Source organism: Microtus pennsylvanicus, chromosome 7 (assembly GCF_037038515.1).
Source record: "Microtus pennsylvanicus isolate mMicPen1 chromosome 7, mMicPen1.hap1, whole genome shotgun sequence".
In the NCBI taxonomy this organism is placed as follows: Eukaryota; Metazoa; Chordata; class Mammalia; order Rodentia; family Cricetidae; genus Microtus; species Microtus pennsylvanicus.
This window is the reverse complement of record NC_134585.1, coordinates 22019447-22038724: the sequence shown is the minus strand read 5'-3', so window position 1 is coordinate 22038724 and position 19278 is coordinate 22019447. Positions and strand designations below refer to the sequence as shown.

General features: G+C 49.5%; 1 protein-coding gene across 1 annotated transcript in view; it reads right to left on the bottom strand.

Annotated features, from left to right (window-relative positions):
- The window catches only part of LOC142854492 (uncharacterized), an 80091-nt gene extending 62619 nt beyond the window's left edge, over nucleotides 1-17472 (bottom strand). Inside the window, exons 1-5 of the mRNA XM_075980150.1 lie at nucleotides 17469-17472; nucleotides 10028-10054; nucleotides 7108-7143; nucleotides 3883-3909; nucleotides 1771-1821 (exon numbers count right to left, since the gene is read on the bottom strand). Coding sequence (XP_075836265.1) covers nucleotides 1771-1821; nucleotides 3883-3909; nucleotides 7108-7122 — 93 coding nt within the window. The 5' untranslated portion in view covers nucleotides 7123-7143; nucleotides 10028-10054; nucleotides 17469-17472. The remainder of the gene's footprint in view (nucleotides 1-1770; nucleotides 1822-3882; nucleotides 3910-7107; nucleotides 7144-10027; nucleotides 10055-17468) is intronic.
- Between the last annotated feature and the right edge of the window lie 1806 nt (nucleotides 17473-19278).

Genomic DNA, 19278 nt, shown 5'->3' with positions numbered 1-19278 from the left:
TGGATGGCCCCTTTTTGTGGGACTCTTGAGCAGGCTCCAGGAGAATGGGCAGGCAGCCCTTAAGAATGGCAAGGCTGGAGCCAGGGCGGTGGTGCCGCACACCCTTAACCCAGCACTCGGGAGGCAGAGGCAGGTGGCTCTCTTGTGAGTTCGAGGCCAGCCTGGTCTACAGAGTGACTTCCAGGACAGCCAAGGCTACACAGAAAAATTCTGTCTTAAAAACCAAAACAAAAAAGAAAGAAAAAAGAAAAGAAAAAGAATGGCAAGCGGGTTGTGGTGAGCAGTATTTATCCTGGGCCTTTCCTGACGGAGTGGAAAGTCGCCTGTCTCCATGTCTCCAAGTGCCACCTAAGGCTTGCCTACTTGATCTCAATTCTTAATGTCAAGCAGACTTCTTGTCTGCCTATCTCCTGCTTCCACAGGCTGGCGCTGCAGGGGCAGTTGAGCGGTAGCTTGGTGTCTGATAAGGACTCAGGGTAGTTTGGCCTTCTGGCTGATGATCAGTGGCCAGCGTCAGGGGACTCTGGGCATAACAGTGTCACAGAACCAATGGAGGCACCAGTAAGGGCCATCATCTTCCCCTCAAGGCGAACGTCCTTTCTACACAGCAACGCTTCTAGCTGGAAGGGGCTCTTGGGACAAAACTGTGCCCATCATTTACGAGCCTGGTAATCGATGTGGGCACAAGATTCCCACGTTCCTCCTGTGACGTGCTGGGATGTGGGGAAAGGACACATCCTGCCTGTTCTGAATGCTCAGCATGTGATCAGTGCCCGTCACTGTGACTTCCTAGTCCTCTACTCCAGCGGGCCACTACCTTGGGAGCGACATACAGATATCCTACATACCAGATATTTGCATTACTATTCGGAACAGTAGCAACGTTACAGTTATGAAGCAGCAACAATTTTATGGTTGGTGTGTGTGTGTTGGGGTCACTGCTCTGTGAGGAAATGGACTAAAGGGTCACAACCTTAGAAAGGTTGGGAACCACCCCGCTCCTCACTGTCTGCGCTCCCTGGCTCCCTGCTCCCTCTGCTTCCTCGTCATATGGCAGGTTCCTCAGGCTCCTCATCAGGGAAAGGGAGGCCCTGGCTAAACCCCTTCTCCCCTGTGTGCCTGTTTCTTCTTCAGACGGGCTGTACTAAACTATGCTGACACTGGTGAGTGGGCACCTTGGGTCCCCACTCCTCCTCCTTCCCATGGTTGTGATAGTTTGCTGAATCCATCACCCACGTGCCAGACCGTCCTTAAGGAAGTATGTCAGAGGAAAGTCAGGTGCTAGTTAACTCCCAGGACCTGGTACTGACACTGAGGAGGAGGCTTAGGGTGTGTGGAAGGTGGGTTGGGGCTTCATTAGACCCAGGAGTGGGAGCCTGGGATCAGTGAACTCGGACTGCATCCATCATCTTCTCTTGATTTCGGGAAGGGGAGATTAGTTCCAAAGAAAGCCGGGGCACCCACCCAGGGCAGGCAGCGCCTTTCCCTCCTGTAAACAACAGCAACCGCCTCTCCTGCCTCCCAGCTGCTGGAGTCTTGCGGTGAGAGGCTAGGCCCTGGAGCCCTTCCAGGAGGCAGCAGTTTAGGTATAATTAGTCAGCCCACTTTCTTTAACATCAACATCAACCCTGAAGGCCAACAGCGCTGACCACACCGAGTGAGATGGCCACACCCGGAGGCCAGTGTCAAAGCTCACCCTCATCCCCCCAAAAGCTCTTTTCATTAACTCTCCCAACCTCCATATCCCCCAAAAGAATAGCAACAACTTACAGGAGGGCCTCGAGGCCCGATGATGGACATCCCCGCATCTCCAGGGGCACCCTGTAGGGAGACAGAGGGTGTATGGAAGGGTGGACAGAGTGGAGAGTAGTGGAAAAATGATGCAAAAAGGGACGGGGGAGCTGGCATTCGGGAGAGGGGATGCCAACCCCATAGACCAAAGGGAACCCAGAGACGATGATTAGAGCCGAGAAGGGCAGGTACAAAGCAGCAAATATGAACAGATATGGGCGGGGGAGGACAATGGGCTCAGGAAGTGCAGAAAGGAGAGCAGGGTCCGTGACACTGAGGGGCAGGCAGGAGACACAGGGAAAGGCCATTCAGCAGTGACAGTCCACCCATTTCACCTAGCAGCACACCCTACAAATGTTAGATAGGAATTACAAGAATAGAGGGTCAGAACCAACAACACTGGCTGTATGGGCCCAGCAGCCTTGAGTCCAAAGGCTGGATGTCCCAGAGAATGTCCCAGAAGGACGAAGGCTGAGCCCAATGCTCAGCCCCTACAGCATGTTCCCGAGTTACTTGGCTGGTAGCCCTCAGTGCTATCACAGGTGGTTGAACCAGCTGGGTAAACACGGGGTGTATATGTGTAGGGGTCCCCACATGTAAGGGTCCCTACCAGGAGCCCATAGCAAAGGCAGGAGGGGAATGAAAAAGCCCAGGGCCCTGAGTTAAAATCATGGCAGCTTTCTGAGTTCACACAATGCTCCCGAGAGCTGGAGCTTGGAATGTTCTATAGCCCTTGCGTGGTTAAATGTCTTAAATGTCCTTCCTCACATACAGGTAGTGGTGGTTTAAAGCCAGTAAGTGTAGCATTGTCAAGTGATGAACGTAGCTGAGGGCAAAATGCACAGTTTGAAGGGAAACACTGCTCCTTAGCAACTGTGTGATTTGGGACAAACTAATTCATGTCTCTGTTCATTTCCTAAACTATGGCAGGGAAAAGAACACCTATCATATAGATGGAATATGGAAACTGCATGGGATAGTACTGGGAAGTGTTGAGAAGCACCATGTGGTCTGAGGAAGGCGATATGTCTCTCCTTGCCAGTTTCACGCCCATAGGATGGAACCAATAGTTTCATTCCATTTGGAAGACCGGCCAGTCCTATGGTCAGTAGCCTCAGCCTTGGAGTCATAGCACGCGGGGTTGCTCTCCAGCTCTGTCACCTTCTAGCTGTGTGACCATGGCATGCAACTTTCCTTCTCTGTGCCTTGTATACAGAGAACTAGTAAAGCTTCCGGGAAGGGCTGTCAGTGTCAGCTGGGTCATTAGAAACAACACTCACAGCGTGCCTGAGGCTGGAGTGTGCCGGAGGCTTGGAGCAACTATCACTGTTAGCATTTGTTCTTACTTTGGGGATAGAATACTCTGTTGCAGAAACTGTGTGTGTGTTGGGGGAGTCTCATGCCTCCAGGCAGAGGCAGGAGGTTGGAAGAACGTTATGAGTTTCAGGTCAGCTTAGTCTATGCATGGAGTTTTAGGCTAGCCTGAACTACAAATCAAACTCTGTCTTAAAAAAAAAAAAGGGAGGTGAGAGGCAGACAAAAGAGGCCCATAACACTGATATGTCCAGTGTCTATGAGGAGGGAGGAAAAGCTAAGGACCAGGAATCCCAGGTTCTGGTCCCTACTACGTTACAGCTGGGGACATCCGACAAACCCTAGTCCTTCCCTGGATCTTACTTTCAGGTCTGGTTGGATAGGTTACACTCTGAAATCTCCAGAACCCACCAGGCTGCTCTTTCAGGATGGCCCCTGCTCCTCATGCTTCCCTCCATTCCGGGGATTCTGGCTTCCCAGGCGGGTGGAGGGTCCCTCTCTGTGACTCTGGGGTCCCCCCTGGGCAGTCCCAGTTACACAGCAGTGACAAGCCAGTCTCCTCTTGTCAGGGGTGGGTGACAGTTCACAGCTAGGAATCAGAGCAGCGGCATCCATCATGTGGTGAAGGCAAGTCAGGACAGACACTCTGAAGCCGGACAGCTGGGACCCTGCCCAGGAATCCCAGGGCTCCACACCAGGGTGTGGAGGATGTTAATCTGAAAGCCTCCCAGTAAGAGATGAGGTTGGGATGAAGGTGGAGGGGCAGCAAGGACTCACCTTCTCGCCTGGTTGACCTTTGACACCCTGGGCAGGCAGCCCCACGAAACATAGGGTGTGGGGTAGAGAGGGTCGCGGGGAGAGGGGGGGAGAGAAAAAATAGGATGAGAGACAGACACTGACATAAGAATCCGTGTTAATGGCACAGCAACTGAGCAAAAGCAATCACCGTGAAATAAGAAACACAGCACAACAGAACACAGATGCAGGCACGCGACGGCCATCTCAGCCAGCAGGCACGGCCAGCTGCTCTCCATCACGAGGAGAGGAAACGGGGACCCTGTCCAAGTGCTGCGTGCACGTGTGAGCTAGCAAGTGAGTGAGCAAGTGAGACACACACACACAGGGAGAGAGAGAGAGAGAGAGAGAGAGAGAGAGAGAGAGAGAGAGAGAGACAGAAAGACACAGAGAGAGACAGAGAGAGAGAGACCCAACCTAGTCAGGAAACCTCCCTGAGCAGCCAAGGTCCAATGGCTTGTGATCATGAACCCCAGGAGCTGTAGGCATGCGGGGAGGGGGGGGATGGGAGTGGGGGTGGCTACTGGACCTAAGTGGCTCAGGTTTGAAATCCCAACTACTTGGAAACTGAAGCAGGAAGAACACAAGTTCAAGGCCTGTCTGAGCTAGAAAGTGAGTTCGAGGACAGCTCGGGCCAACTTGGTGGGATCCTGTATCAAAGATAAAGTCTAGAGAGAGCAGGGGATTGAGCCCAGTGGTAGGATGCTCGCCTCCTAAGTTCAATCACCAGCACTACAAAAAATGGCAGCAGTGGCAGGAAGCCGGAGATACAAATTCTGCCAGGATGGAGGCTGAGTCTAGTACACAAAGAGACCTGAATACCTAGTCTTGGGTCCCTTGTCACCACAGTGGCCAATGGACAGGCAGCTTCAAACTACCCAGCTCCCAACAGGCCAGTGGTGCCACCTCTGGTGAATAGCTGGAATGACCCAGGAATTTCACACCTACTGGTCACTGGACACTCCGGTCCTTATCAAGTGGTTTATGCCAGGACCCCTAGCGAGCAGCCAAATGGGCCATCCCACATTTAAAATAGCACCAGCAGCGAGAAGTTCCAAAGTGGTTGGGATGGAGATTTGCCCAGGAGGTGGGAGGCTTCCGGTGGCTCCCCTACCTCACCCCATTGCCACCACACAGGAAGCTCTGGTGGGGGAGGAGCGAGAAAGAGTAGCCGGAAGTACATGTTTCACTCAGCAGGACTTCCTGCAGGCCAGCTGCTGCACCCAGGGGAAAAAGCTCCCAACACCTACCTAACAGGAGCAAGGACCATATAAGTCAGTTGGCTTGGGTAGAGGATCAGCTCCGCCCGCTTCCTGGGTAGACTTTAGCCATAAAATGGGATCTTTAAGGCTGGGGCAGAGGCAGTGCCTTGCTAGGTGCGTGCAACACAAAGCCTTGCGGAAGGATGGAAGGGTCATGTCTCATCTCTGGATGGGATCCAGTGACAGCACACACGGACCCGGTGTCTAATGGGTAGAGACGGATGGAGCAGAACCATGGGGCAGGCAAAATGTCTGGTGTCCTGGTCTAGAAGTGGTGTGAGCACTCCATGGAGGGGGCGGGACTCCCACACTCTGATAGGTCTTGGTAGTCTTATGATACTGAAGAATGAAAATGCTGTTTGTACCCACTCTCCCTGGGTACCAAGTTTTGTTGACTGCATGTGTGTGTGTGTGGTGGGGGTGAGGGAGCAGTGGGCAAGAGCTTCAAGGTTGCTGGGGTCCCCATGAGATACCATTTACTGGTAAATGTTGGGCAAAATGGCATCGACTAAGGTGACTCCCCAGCGCCATGGAGGCGGCCCCTCATGGCTCAGGTTGCATGGAGGACCTGAACGGAACTCTGGAATGTTCCAGGCCTCTGGGACACCCTCCTTTCAGCTGTGATATTAGGGGTGAACCACCAGGATCCAGGGCCCAGATGTGGAGCCTGGCTATCTGTGCATGAGTAGCCGCTTAATCATTTCTTAGTACATAACCTTGAGAAAGACATTTATCTTTTAAGCCTTGGCTTTCTCATCTGGAGTACTAGAGGACGGGGGGGGGGGGCGGGGACGTGGGGCTGGAGAGAAGGGCAGAAATGATGCCTCTCAGCATGCAGTTTTCTCGAGGACTGAATGAGCTGATATGGGAAGGCTCTTTGGTTTGGTTTAATACTCAGCGTGATGTCAGTACTAGCAAGAGTTGCCTAAGCTTTGGGTACCCCAACTCCATGCTAGCTCCAGCCATGCAAATTCACACACAGATGTCACAGTCATGCTTAAGACCAATAACATCACAGAGTCACAGGCAAAGCCAGCAGTGATGGAGGCGGGAGCAGGCTGGAGGAGAAAGCTGAGGCTGGTGTGTAGTTAGGAGTCAGATGAGATGTGCAGCCCTGACTATGGCCACGTCCTGGCTATGTCCTGAAGCAGAAATGCCCTTCACCACCTCACACTTCTGTTTTTCTAGACCCTGGAGAGCTTCATCCTGAGGCTGACAGGACTCAGTGCCTGCATCCAGGCTTCTCATGACGCTGACCAACCATTCTCATCTTCCCTGAGCTTGTCCCTCACTTTCCACGAAGGAAATATTAACTATATATACTTTCATGGGGACCTAGATGGACAGCCTAGAACCAAGCCCTGTCTTTGGCACTTCTGAGTGTAGCATCCATCCACAGAGGACACCGTGGCAGAGAGTGGCTGTTCTGAGGATGGTTGCAGGGGCAGCTGGTGTCTTGGAATACCTAGGTCTCGCTCTATCCCCGTGTGTCCAGTGACTTTCTTGCTTTTTTCCTCTGTTGCCCAGTATTCTGCAGAGAATTTAGTCCCTGTGTCTCCAAGAATGCATTCCAAGACCCCAGCAGATGACAGAAACACTAGTTCGCACCAGACCTTATGTTTGCTGTGTCTTGGCACAGTAAGAGATTAAAAACAATAACTTGTATTTAATAGTACAAGCTTAATTATTTCCTAAGAGGCTGGTCAAATGCGGTCTCTCTTGAAATATCTGACTGTAGTAACTGAAATCATGTATGCAGGTGAACTACAAGGTGTTTTATACAGACTGGAGACTGGAATAATGTGTCTTCCCTTCCTTTTCCTTGGCCCTCCTGAAGTTGCCCTGGGTAGCACCTTACCTTGTACTGAGGATAAGCCAGCATGGAGAAGCAAGCCATGCTCCCCCCCCCCCCCCCGCCCAAGCAGGGACATGTGGGCCAACTCACCACACGTCCAGGCATCCCGATGGCACCCTTGTCCCCCTGATGAAGGAGGAGGAAATAGTCACTGTGGCTGCCACTTGCCAGAGAGTCCCATGTGCTCGTGTACGCCTGACTTGGGGACACGGCTAGGCAGCTTTGTTGGGGCAGCTGGGACAACATCTGGAGTGGCACCGAGTGTCACGTGGACGTCACAGATGACATCCCAGGAGACCTCACTAACCAGTGTCAGGACCTCAAAGCCTGGATGGAACCAGACTTCTCATCTCTCACTGACGGTTGTCTGCACTCAAGCATGGTGTTATAGAACGAAGGTTACAGCTGGAGATCATCAGCCTGGGCCTCAGTTTCCTTAGGTGTCTCCAAGGCCCTTTCTCCCTTAGGCTTGTGTCATGGCAACCCATCAGGGATAGCCAGAATGGGGCTAGGAGTCATCATCCTTGACTTGAAGACACAGAGCAAGAAGAAGGACGAACGGCTTCCCTAGGTCTGTCTGCCAGAGCCAGAGAAGCAATGCCCCTGCTCTGCTGCTTCCCCTTCTGCTCTGGGGCCGTGCCCCGCCCCCTCTCCTCACAGGCTGCTCCAGCGTGTGAATTCACATGCTTTGTTTTGTAGCCAGGGTTATATCCTCTAACTCTGGAAATCTGCTTATGAAGTTTTCATTCGTCCCCCTTTCGGCAGAAAGTATTTTTTTTGTAATCACAGGCATGCAGACATCATAAAAATCTGGGGTGGGGCCTCAAAGGATGAGGAGCAACAGGGTACAGAAGATGATGTCCAGCCTCCTGGACAGGAGACTGCCCTGAAATTCCCCTGGGGTGTGTGTGTGTGTGTGTGTGTGTGTTGTGGGGGTGTTCTGGGGTGACTCTGGATCTGCTGAGGCACAATGCCTCAAGGGACAAGCGGCATCCCAAGACATATGTGGGACACACAAGAAATGCTGTCAGCTCCTGTTAGGCTGACACTGTCAAGATCAAGAGTCTATGAGCAAAGCGTCCTGCTAAGGATGGCACAGCGCCGGTTGTAAGCACCGACCGTTTCCCTAGCCTCCCTGAGCACCAGTCTTACTGAGTGGGAGATGGACGGTGAGAGCTTTGAGGTGGCTGAGGTCCTCATGGGATGCTCCTGCCTTATGCCGAGAACCTGACATCTGGCGACTGTTGGGCGAAATGGCATAGACTAAAGAAAGCAGAAGCCTGCAGCCGCACCATGGTTCTGTATGAATGTTTGCTCTTCCTGTCCCTTATATGCTAATGACAGACCAGCAAGGGTGTACCTGCTCGTGGGCCACCTCACAACCCTTCGCATGGAAGCCAGACCCTCAACCAGTGGCACTGCCCCTCCCACTGAGGACACACCAGGCCCGTGCCTGTTGTCAGCTCTGACTCTGATGACCTCACAGTCCACTCATGCTTGGGCTCTTGAATGATATTCCAGGGTGCTGTGGGTCTTGGATTATTTTTCCTTTCTTTTGGAAAATAATGTTCTTTGCAGCCCTGGCCATAAAAAGCTCGGGTTAGGAACAAGCATGGAAAGGCCAGTGGCTGGAAACTCGACAGCATCCTCTGCTCTGTGAATCGCCCCCTAAATGCCTTTTAAAGGTGGACGTTGTAAGAAAAGCCTGCCCACATTCCTCTCAGTCACCTGATCATAGCCCTGCTTAAATTTCACAGGGACCAAGACACCCGCCCTGCTGAGCTGTAGCACTGGGAGAATCTCAGCTAAGCCCAAACCTTCTTCCACGTGTACTGGACTAATAAAGTTACTAGTGATTGATTCTAGAGGCTGTTGGATTAGCCGAAAGGCTATATTATAATTTATATCCAGAAGGTTCTAGAATCCAATGGAAGTGGGTTTTTTAGCAAAGGGATACAGGGAAGACAGATATCAAAGATACCTCCTGTAAGGCCTCCTCCTCTGCATTCATTCTATACCCTGCCTAAGTACTCCAAAACCCATCCATGCCTTTCCTTAACCCCCTAAATGGATACAGCACCTTGTCTGAGCCACTCCCTGCTCCAAAGCCACAGTATTTATATCCAGTCTTCATCTCATTTATCTAAACAGATAAATCTCTCAGAAGACTTTAAAGATGGTACTCCAATAAAGGTCAAGCATGCCCCAAAAGAAAGTACAGTGCTCAGCGGTGTGTGATAACCCATTAACAATCCATTGTTGGGAAACTCGGACAGGCTGAACCATGCACGTGACCCTCCTGAGCCTGAGACTCTGTCTTCCCATCACTAAAATGGATTTGGGAATACCCATTTCTCCGAGTTGTTACTGTTTTTCTCTGACTCATGGAGGGATCAAGGCTGGAAATGCTCAGAATGCGGGGGACTTATTAAAGCTCCAGGAAGGGATGGCTATTCACATGGCTTCTATCCACTTTTGTCCAAACTCCCTCGGGTTACTCAGCCTCTGGCAACTAGGGAGAATCAAAGGTTTTGCATTCACCTTTCACTAGAGGGCACAGGAAGACTAGAACAGCAGTTTGAATGTCATCTGCCATGAAAGATGATGGGAATGACCCAGGGGTTGACCAGTTGTCCCAGCTCCCCCATTATAAAACTATCTATTCAGTGTTGGGAGGGTCTGCTACTGGGTCTAACTGCATAACACCTTAAGAAGGTTGCCAAGAACTGTAGCCATAGATCCTAGGTATTCTCCAATGTTCTAAAATAGAGGACATGGGAATGGTTTTACCCTCCACTACAGATTAAACACTCCAGAGAGAGGTGACACTCAGAAAATTGTAAGGAGAACTGGCCACCCAACTCAGCCAGTCAACAGACTGAGAAAGACTAAGTGATGGGGGCTGGAGTGTGGCTCAGTGCAAGAGTATCTGAAGCATGCCACAGCCTCAGGCTCTGTCCCCAGTACCCACATGAAAAGGAGACAGAGAGATAAGAAATGAATTACTTACAGGGAGTCCAGGTCTTCCTGTGGGGCCCTGAAATAAAGAGGTAGAGCGTGAACTTGATACAGGTCAGAATTATGAAATGTCAATGGGGTAACACTGCCCCAGTCAGTTGTGACCTCAGGGAAGTCCCCTGTACTCTGGGAACTTGTTTGTTATCAAAAATATTATTGTTATCAAAACAATAATATTGTTTGTTATCCTTTCTGTCATCCATCCATCCACAAAGCCAAGCAACCAGGACCTCCTGTATGCCAAGCCCAGGAATAGGACAGGAAATAGAAAGATGATATGTCCCTTCCCATGACTCAGGGGTCACTGGGGCTTTGCCTCTCACTAGCATACTCGGTCTCTGAGCCCTTCTGTTTGGCTCCTTGTGGTTCTCTGGGCACCACTTATGCCCACTGGCCCTGACTAGGAAAGGGTTGAGATGACATCCAAGGGTCAGAGATAGTCAGGACTCTGTGTTTCTTGTCCTACCACATAGATGGAGAAGCCAAGGGTAAGGCAGAGCCTGCCATCTGTTATGATGCCCCTGGTGCATGGGCCACATCTATACTGGTGACATGGAGCCAGAGAAGGGGAAACCCCACAGAAGACCATGAGGGACCCAGTAGGACTTGCTTTGATGTGTGAGACCACATAAGATCATCCATTCTGTGATTGGTCTGTAGTGGGATGGGAGGTGGGAGCTGTTCTGCCTTCCTCATTTCTGGAACCCAATAGACAAAAGTCTCTATAACATGAGTAAGAGAAGAACACCAGCTAGGCTATGTCGGCCTAGAATCATCCTGGCACTTGGGAGACAGAGTCATGAAAAAGAAGAAGTCTAGGCCAGTATGGGCTACAGAGCAAGACTCTGTCTCCAAATAAGCAAACATAAATAAAAAGGAATTAGCCAACAAATATCCTAACAATTATACTTTCCATCAAAATAATATATACTTGAAATCTCTCAGGAATCCACGAAATCCAGAGAGTGGCATTTTTCTAGAGCTGGACCCTGACCTCAGATGGGCTTGACTCAAAAGTGCTGCTAAGGTACTATAATAACAGCCACCCTCCTCTGCCAAGAAGGGGGAGATTTCTGAGATACTCTCAGGAGCTGTACCTGCATGGATCAGTAGGACTAATATTGTAAAAAATCACCATCCTGGAAATACACACATACACAACCAAACAAACCACAAAACCCAGGATAGCTAAAACAATCCTGAATGACAGAACTGCTGGAGTATCACCATCCTAGATTCAAACTGTATTGCAGAGCTATAGAAATAAAAACAGCATGGTCCTGGCATAAAGACAGACATGCTGATCATGGAATTGAGCTGATCAGTGGAACTGAACTGAAGATCCAGTCTCACACACCTATGGACACCTGATTTTTGACAAAGAAGTAAAATATAAACATTAGAGAAAACAGTCCCTTCAACAAATGATGCTGGTCAAACTGGATGACTGTGTGAAGAAGAATGAAAATAGATCCATATCTATCACCCCGCACAAAACTCAACTCTAGATGCTTCAAGGCCTTCAACATAAGACCAGATGCCTTGAATCTGATAGAACACTAAGACCAAGAGTTAATGCATGGGACCTCAAAAAAGCTGAAAAGTTTCTATATGGCAAAGCACACACTATTATTCAGGCAAAGCTGAAGCCTATAGAGTAGGAAAAGATCTTTACCAGCTGTACAGTTGATAGAGGGTTAGTATCTAAAATACATAGAGAATTTTTTAAAATCTGAACATCAGGAAACAATAACCCAATTCAAAAAATGAGGTACAGATCTAAACAGAAGGTTCTCAAAAGATGGAATGGCTGAAAAGCACTTAGAGAAACATTCAACGTCCTTAGCCATCAGGTAAATACAAATTAAAACTACTTTGAGATTTCATCTTAACCCAGTAAGAATGGCCAGGATCAATAAAGCAAATGGCAGTTCAGACTGGTTAGGAAGTGGGGTAAGGGGAACACTTATCCACTGTGGGGTGGGAGTGCAAACTTGTGTAGTCACTGTGGAAATCAGTGTGGCAGTTCCCCAGGAAGTAGGAATCAATCTATCTGAAGACCCAGCTATACCACTCTTGGGCAAAGGACTCTATATCCTACTATAGAGACACTTGCTCATCCACGTTCACTGCTCTCTATTCATAATACTCAGAAATTGGAAACTGCCTATCTGTTCAGCAACCGGTGAATGGATAATGAAAATGTGGTACATCTATACGATGGAATGTTATTCAGATATTAAGAAAAATTAAATTATCAAAGTCACAGGCAAATGGATGAAACAAGGAACAATCATCCTGAGTGAGGTAACCCAGACCCCAAGAGACACATATTGTGTTTTGTATTATTTGTGGAGGTTAGCTTTTAAGTTTCCAGTATGTTTGTTTTAATCCAAATAACCACAGAGGTTAGGTACCTAGTAAGAAACCACAGGGAGGAGAAGAGCTCTCAAGGAAGGGGAAATAGAATACAGTATTAAGGGGGGGACAAAGGGGAAACTAGAGTAGGAGGATTAAATAAGGAAGGGAATGGGAGGGTATGGGAGGAGCAACTAACACTAAAGGCCACTTGAAAACGATACGGAAGCCTACTACTCTAATAGCTTCTTAAAATATAAGCGAACATGAAAGGAATATAAATGGAGTCCCCTAATAGGGGAGACAATACCTCAACTAGACATCTTATGCCACCGAGCAAAACCTCCAGTCTAGGAATGAGTTATATATTATTGAGATGATGGCCAAAGGGACCCCATGGGAATGCTCAAACATCAAGCTGTTGACAAGGCTATCATTTGCTCTCCCCAACCTGATGGTAAAGGTCTACTGCTGAAGACAGCACTTATGCTACTGATCACAGAGAAGTCGAGCTGATGCCTATCTAGAAACTTCACCCTATTGACTAGTGTTCATGACACTAGAAGGTACCTTGCACACTACAGGAGGAGAAGGGTAAATGCCAACCCAGCTATAACCCCGTGACCTACAACAGCAACCTGCCTGCAAGATATACTTGTGCGATAGTGGCACAAATGCTATGGGAGTAACCAACTACTTTTTGCTTTTTGACTGAATTTAAGACCCACTCCATGAGTTGGAACACCTGACCCTGCTTGGGTACCCAAAACCTGAGACTAGATAGGTCATGGGCCTAGGGGAAAACCTAGTACTATTATTCTGAGAAAGGGACATAGCGACAAAATGGCATAGTGCTATACCCATAGATCAGTGCCTTGCTTGACCCACGTCAGAGAAGCTTCTTCTCAAAGTAGTCGGTAACTAACACAGAGACACACAACTGGACGATACGCATAGAGTGAGAGACTTTGGAGCACTCAGTCCTAAAAGGGGATGTCTTCACTGAACCTTGCCTCTCAAGGCCTGGGAATCTACAGAAGAGGAGGCAGGAAGAGTCTAAGAGCCAGAGGTGATGGATGACTCCAGGGAACAATGTCTCCCAGACACAAGACTGAGGCGTATGAACCCACAGAGACTGTAGCAGCATGCACAAGACCTACACAGGTTCAAGCCAGATGGGGGCCCAGAACTGAGGGGAAAGTAGACACGGGGTCCCACCCCTAACCAAGAAGCTGTCTACAGTTGACACCCAATGGCAAAGGGGGAAATTTCTCCATTGGAGAAAAACTAAGTATATGTCAGCCACACTTCAGCACAGGCCCCATGCTCAGGAGTACTTGGCCCACACAAAACAAACTCAGTGGCAATTCTGTGGATCTTTTTGCTTGTCTTTGCTTTGTTTAGGTATTTTTTTTTGTCTTGTGTCTTTTGCTTGTTTATTTTGATTTTCGTTTTTGTGGGTTTTTTGTATGTGTTTCTTGATTATTTTTATTTTTGTTTTTTCTTTGTTTTTGAAAGTGAGTGAGAGAGAAAAGAACATAAAGCTGGGTGGGAAGGGAGGTGGGGAGGATCTGGGAGGAATTAGGAGAGAAAAACATGATCAAGTTATAGGGTAAGAAAAGAAGGTTTTCAATTAAAAAAAAGTGCTGAGCCTGAGCCCTGGCACATAAGGTAGAGGCCAGCACAAGTGAAGGTGTTTCAGTAGCAGAGATAAAACCTTCTGGAACAGGAGCAAGTGCTGTGTGGTCAGCCCACCTGTGCTCAGTTTTGGCTCTGCACTTACGATATGAGTGATGCGGGTGACCTTAGGGAAGTGACTTGGTTTCCTTGTGCCTTCATTTCCTCCGCTTGAGAACAGGAACTGAGTAATCACCCACCTTTTACAACAAGGTAACTAGTGTAACACTGAACTCCGGGAGGGACTCACGTACAGCAAGTGCTAAGTGAAGGTTGGCATGAGCCATTATTAGAAGGGGACAAGGGAGTGAGGCACAGGACCAGGACAAGCTTCACTGGATGTCCATGGCATTCCTACACAACTGTAGACTGACTTTTCCAACAACCTAATTGACCTTTTTGCATTGGAACAACAGGGAACATGAAGCCCAGTTTTTCTGCCTCTTCTGTTCAGTTCCCCACCTCTATTTCCTTACCTAGTCCATCCCAGCTTGCTTTCTGTGGCTGTAATAAAGACCATGACCAAGGCAGGAGGGTTATGTGGCTTACACATTCAGACATCAGTCCATCATAAAGTCAGGGTAGGAACTCAAGGCAAGAACTGAAGCAGAGGCCATAGAGGGGCATTGCTTACTGGCTAGCTTACCATAGCTCCCTCTGTTTGTTTTCTTATACAGCCCAGGAACACCGGCAAGGGCAGCATCACCCACAGTGGGCTGGGTCCTCTCCCACTCCCATCACTAACCAAGAAGATAACTTGCCCACACACCAGTCTGATGGAGGTATTTTTTTCAGCTGAGAGCCTCTTCCCACATGACCCTAGCTTGTGTCAAATTGACAAAAACCTAACTAGTATATATTTTTAAATCCCTCTCTCCCAAGGTGAGGTGGGATAGAAATAAATAAATCAACAGGAATTACAGATTTTTTTTTAATCGGAGTGTGCTGTGTGCTCCTATAACTTCAGTGATGAGAAAGGGAGCGGGGAAGACAGCTTCTGCCTTGGACACCAGGGTAGGGACAGTGGGAAAGGCTAATCTGCTACCCTTTGCTAACTCCTGCTGCCATATGGATGCATCCTTCATGGTGTGTGCCAACCTTGTGCCCATGGGGACCTGGGTATCCCCTCTGGAGTACAGAGCCAGGCCCTAGGAGATGGTCCACAGGGCAGCAGGCGGGCATCTGCCCAACGCTCACCTCTGGCCATCAACCTCCTTTCTTTGCAGGAAAGCAGAGAACACAGGGCTTAGGAAGCTCCCCCATCCCTCTTCTTCCTGCTGCTTTTTAGTCTTTTTAGACAGAGCTGGGCAAAGGCCAGGGGCCTCTCATCTGCCTCAAGCTTACACGTACAAAGAACTACCTGGACCTTGTCCCTTGCGCCACAGCTCAGGAAGGTAGAGACTGTTGAGTAGGGACTTGTACCCCACTTTCTTTGTCAGTCCCCAGAATCCAGGAGCGACAGTACCAACTCTGGCTGGGAACAGCAAGCCAGACAGTCTGACACAACTCTAAGGATGCTAAAGTTCTTGCCCCCTCTGGAGTGTCCTAGGATGAGGCAGATGTGGACTCTCGTCTTTAAGAAAAGGAAGGGATACACGGCCCCAAGTCAGCAGGTGGCCTGTCACAGTTCCTTTACAAAAAAGACAAAGTCTTAGGCAGCCTGGGCTGGCCTTGAACTCTCTATATAGCTGAGAATGACCTTGAATCTTCCTGTCTCCATCTCCCAAGTGCTGGGATTTATGCTGGGAATTAAATCTGGAGTTCCATGCATGCTAGGCAAGTGCTCTACCAACTGAGCCACAACCCCAGCCCCTGCCATCTATTCTGGAAGATGGGTGACAGGAATGACCCTTTGACACCCCTAAACTAACCATGATAATGCACTTCCTCCTTGACTGCTATCAGACAAGGTACTGGCAGGATTCTCGGGGTGGGGGTTGGGATTTCAGGGTAATCACAGAGTACCGAATAAAGGTCTCTTTAAGAATCAGGTGTGTCACTATGTTCAAAGCAGCATTGTTTGTCATAGCCAGAACCTGGAAACAACCTAAATGCCCCTCAACTGAAGAACGGATAAGGAAAATGTGGTACATTTACACAATGGAGTACTACACAGAAAAAAAAATGACATCTTGAATTTTGCAGGAAAATGGATGGAGCTAGAAAACATTATTTTAAGTGGGGTAACCCAGACACAGAAAGACAATTATCACATGTACTCACTCGTAGGTGGTTTTTAAACATAAAGCAAAGAAAACCAGCCTACAAACCACAATCTCAGAGAATTTAGACAACAATGAGAACACCAAGGGAGACTTATATAGATCTAATCTACATGGGAAGTAGAAAGTAGAAAAAGACAAGATCTCCTGAGTAAATTGGGAGCATGGGGACTTTGGGGGAGGATTGGAGGGGGGGAGGGGAAAGGAGCAGAGAAAAATGTAGAGCCCAATAAAAATCAATTAAAATAAAAAAGAATCAGGTGTGTCATGGGAGAGAGTAGAAGAGGGGAGGAAGGGAGGGGAGCAGAGAAAAATGTATAGCTCAATAAAAAAAATTATCAGGTGCACTGGCTTCTCAAGTAGGGTACTCTCTTCCTCTGGCTTCCATTGGTTCCTCACAGCCCCAAAGTTACCTCATAGCAACTCAGGAGGGAGGGGTGGGACAGAATTCAGTAACCTTGAGAAAGATCTGATGTGAAGTGGCTGGGCCCTTTCTGAGCCAGTACCCTCAGGTCTTTTGTCGGGCTATCAAATGCTGTCCCTCAAAGAGCATGTGATTCTGGCTTTGGGTCCTTTACCTTAGGGAGGTGTTTTCCTTGGGTTCTTCTCTGGGCGACTGGAAAAGGTCCAGCTCCCTGCCCACGCTAGGACTAAGGCCCAGAAAGCAGGATATGTTGCCTCTCCTGCCACCGCCACCACCAGCCTCAGCTGCCCCTCGGGGCCTGGCCAGAATGGGGCTGCCCACGCAGGGGTGTGGGTGGCACTCCGGAGTCTCTCTATCTTGGAGCTGTGTCCTGACCTGCTTTCTGCATGGCACAAAGACACTGGAGGAACCTAGCTGGGTAATCTTTCTTCTTTCTGATAGCTACCATTTCTTCGAGTGTTGTTAGAGTGTGTGTGTGTTTGTGTGTATTTGAAAAAGGTAGGACAAAATAGCCAAGAAGGGTTATGCCGATCTTCTAGAATGAAATGGAGGCCAGAAGGACAGGGTGGCCATTATCTTGCCCTGAGGGGATGCAGAGTACTCCATCTTTGTGGCACCCGGGGAAGGACCCTCCTGGAAGACAGCAGGGGGCTGGCTGTCAGCGCCCCACCCAGGGCCCTGTTACCATAGATGACACAGGCCTTTGAGACGCACACGCGCACACGCGGGGACCAGCTGCAGCCTGTACTTACAGGAGGTCCTGAAAAAGAGAGAAAAGGGCTGGTCAGTGTCACTGCTGCCAGAGGGACACGGTGGGGAGGTCACCTTAGAAACAACATCCAAGAATTCTTTGGCAAACGGGTTTCCATCTGGTCTTCAAAGTTCCTCTTTTCCTGGCTCACTCCTGCCGGTGTAATCCATTTCCCCTTTATTTTGCCTCCCTATTTTTATTATTGGATGAGAAACGCAGGGCTTGGGACCCCAGGCTTAGTACGGAGAGGGGTCTAGTGGTCTCCACCCCTCACCTTCCCGACTGTCAACCTGCATTCTTGGGGTTCTGCCAGTGTTTGCATTCCAGGTTGTTCCTTGGTGGCCTCCAGTGCATGAGCAGAAAGGTCACAAAAGACGCTGGAGAGATTGATGCTCTTAGCATGCTCACCACTCCTGCAGGCTTTCCCAGGACATGCAATGGAAAACTGGCAAAAGGAGCGGGGGTGGGGAGGGAGGGAGGCAGCCTGATGTCTATTGGCCTGGCCTGGTTTCTGTTAGGCTCTGAGTCAGACATCTTGCCCTCGTGGGTCTGAAGCCCACTACTGCTTTCCTAACACCCACTTCTCAGTCTTGGGTCCAGCTCTCTCTCTCCACGGACTCCCCTTTTCCTCCTCCCCCCACATTCCTTCTTCCTGCACTGGACTTCGGCAGCAGCCCGGTCTCATTACCAAGAATTACAAGTTCAAGCATTGTGAGGGTGGGAGCCAAGAGGGTAGGAGAGGACGTAGTGACAAGAGACAGTCTGGATGGCATTCCTGTAGAAGGAGATATGGAGGCCCTACGGTCCCAAGGGGAGGGGTCCCGGCTGTGCATCCCCTTAGCCCCTGCCGACCTGACTTTGTCAGCTTAGAGGCTAGCCACTTCTGTTCCCTTTCATGCTCTGCCAACATGGTCGCCTGATGCTTCCCCAGTGGTTCCTTATGGCCCCAAAGCCACTTCCTTTCTCCCCTCCCTCATCTGCCAGTATCACTCTGTGTTCTGGTTCCCATCCAGAAAGAAACAGCCCATCTTGCGCTGGCCTCTGTCAAGCCATCATGTCCGGGTGAACAAAATGTTTCAATTAAAAACAACAACCCCCCCCCCCAAAAAAAAGGTGTAGTTGTAGTGGCTGGCTGGGAACCTCGGGGCTAGATGGCAGGGTTCCAGAACAGGCTGGGGGCAGCGTGGGTCAGGGAAGGAGAGCATCTGGGACCTATTAGGCTGAGGATGTCATCCAGAACCTGCAACTATCTCGAAAGCACAGGCTTCCTGGGCAGTCTGTGCCTCCTGGTTGGGGGACAGGGATTCAACAGTGACAAAATTGAGCCTCGAGACATTTTTGCATGGTTTGGCCACATGAAGGGCAGGCACACTGAGCCTATCAGGTCTGACAGGGTCCCAGCTCCTCGTGTGCAGGATTGGGGATACTCCTGATGATACAGGAGGGAGATCTGGTGGTGGACCTGATGCCGTTAGTAAACCAGGAGAACTGCCGACCCATGTCTACAGTGTGCCCTCACTCAGTGAGGTTAACGTCCTGCACAGCCACCTGCAACCCTCTGTAAGATTTCTCGTCAGCTCCCAGGGGACTTGCTTCACTAAGCTGTCACCACACCCCCAGCCCGTCACTCACAGGGTCTTCAGTGAGGAAGAAGCCCCTTTGTTGACGCTGGGCCACAGGATGGTGTGTATGTGTGTGTGTGTGTGTGTATGTGTTTTAGGTTTGTGTATGTGTGCATGTGTGTTTGTATGTGTGTTTTTGTATGTGTGTGTGTGTGTGCACGGGAATTAGTAACAACAGTCACCTTGACA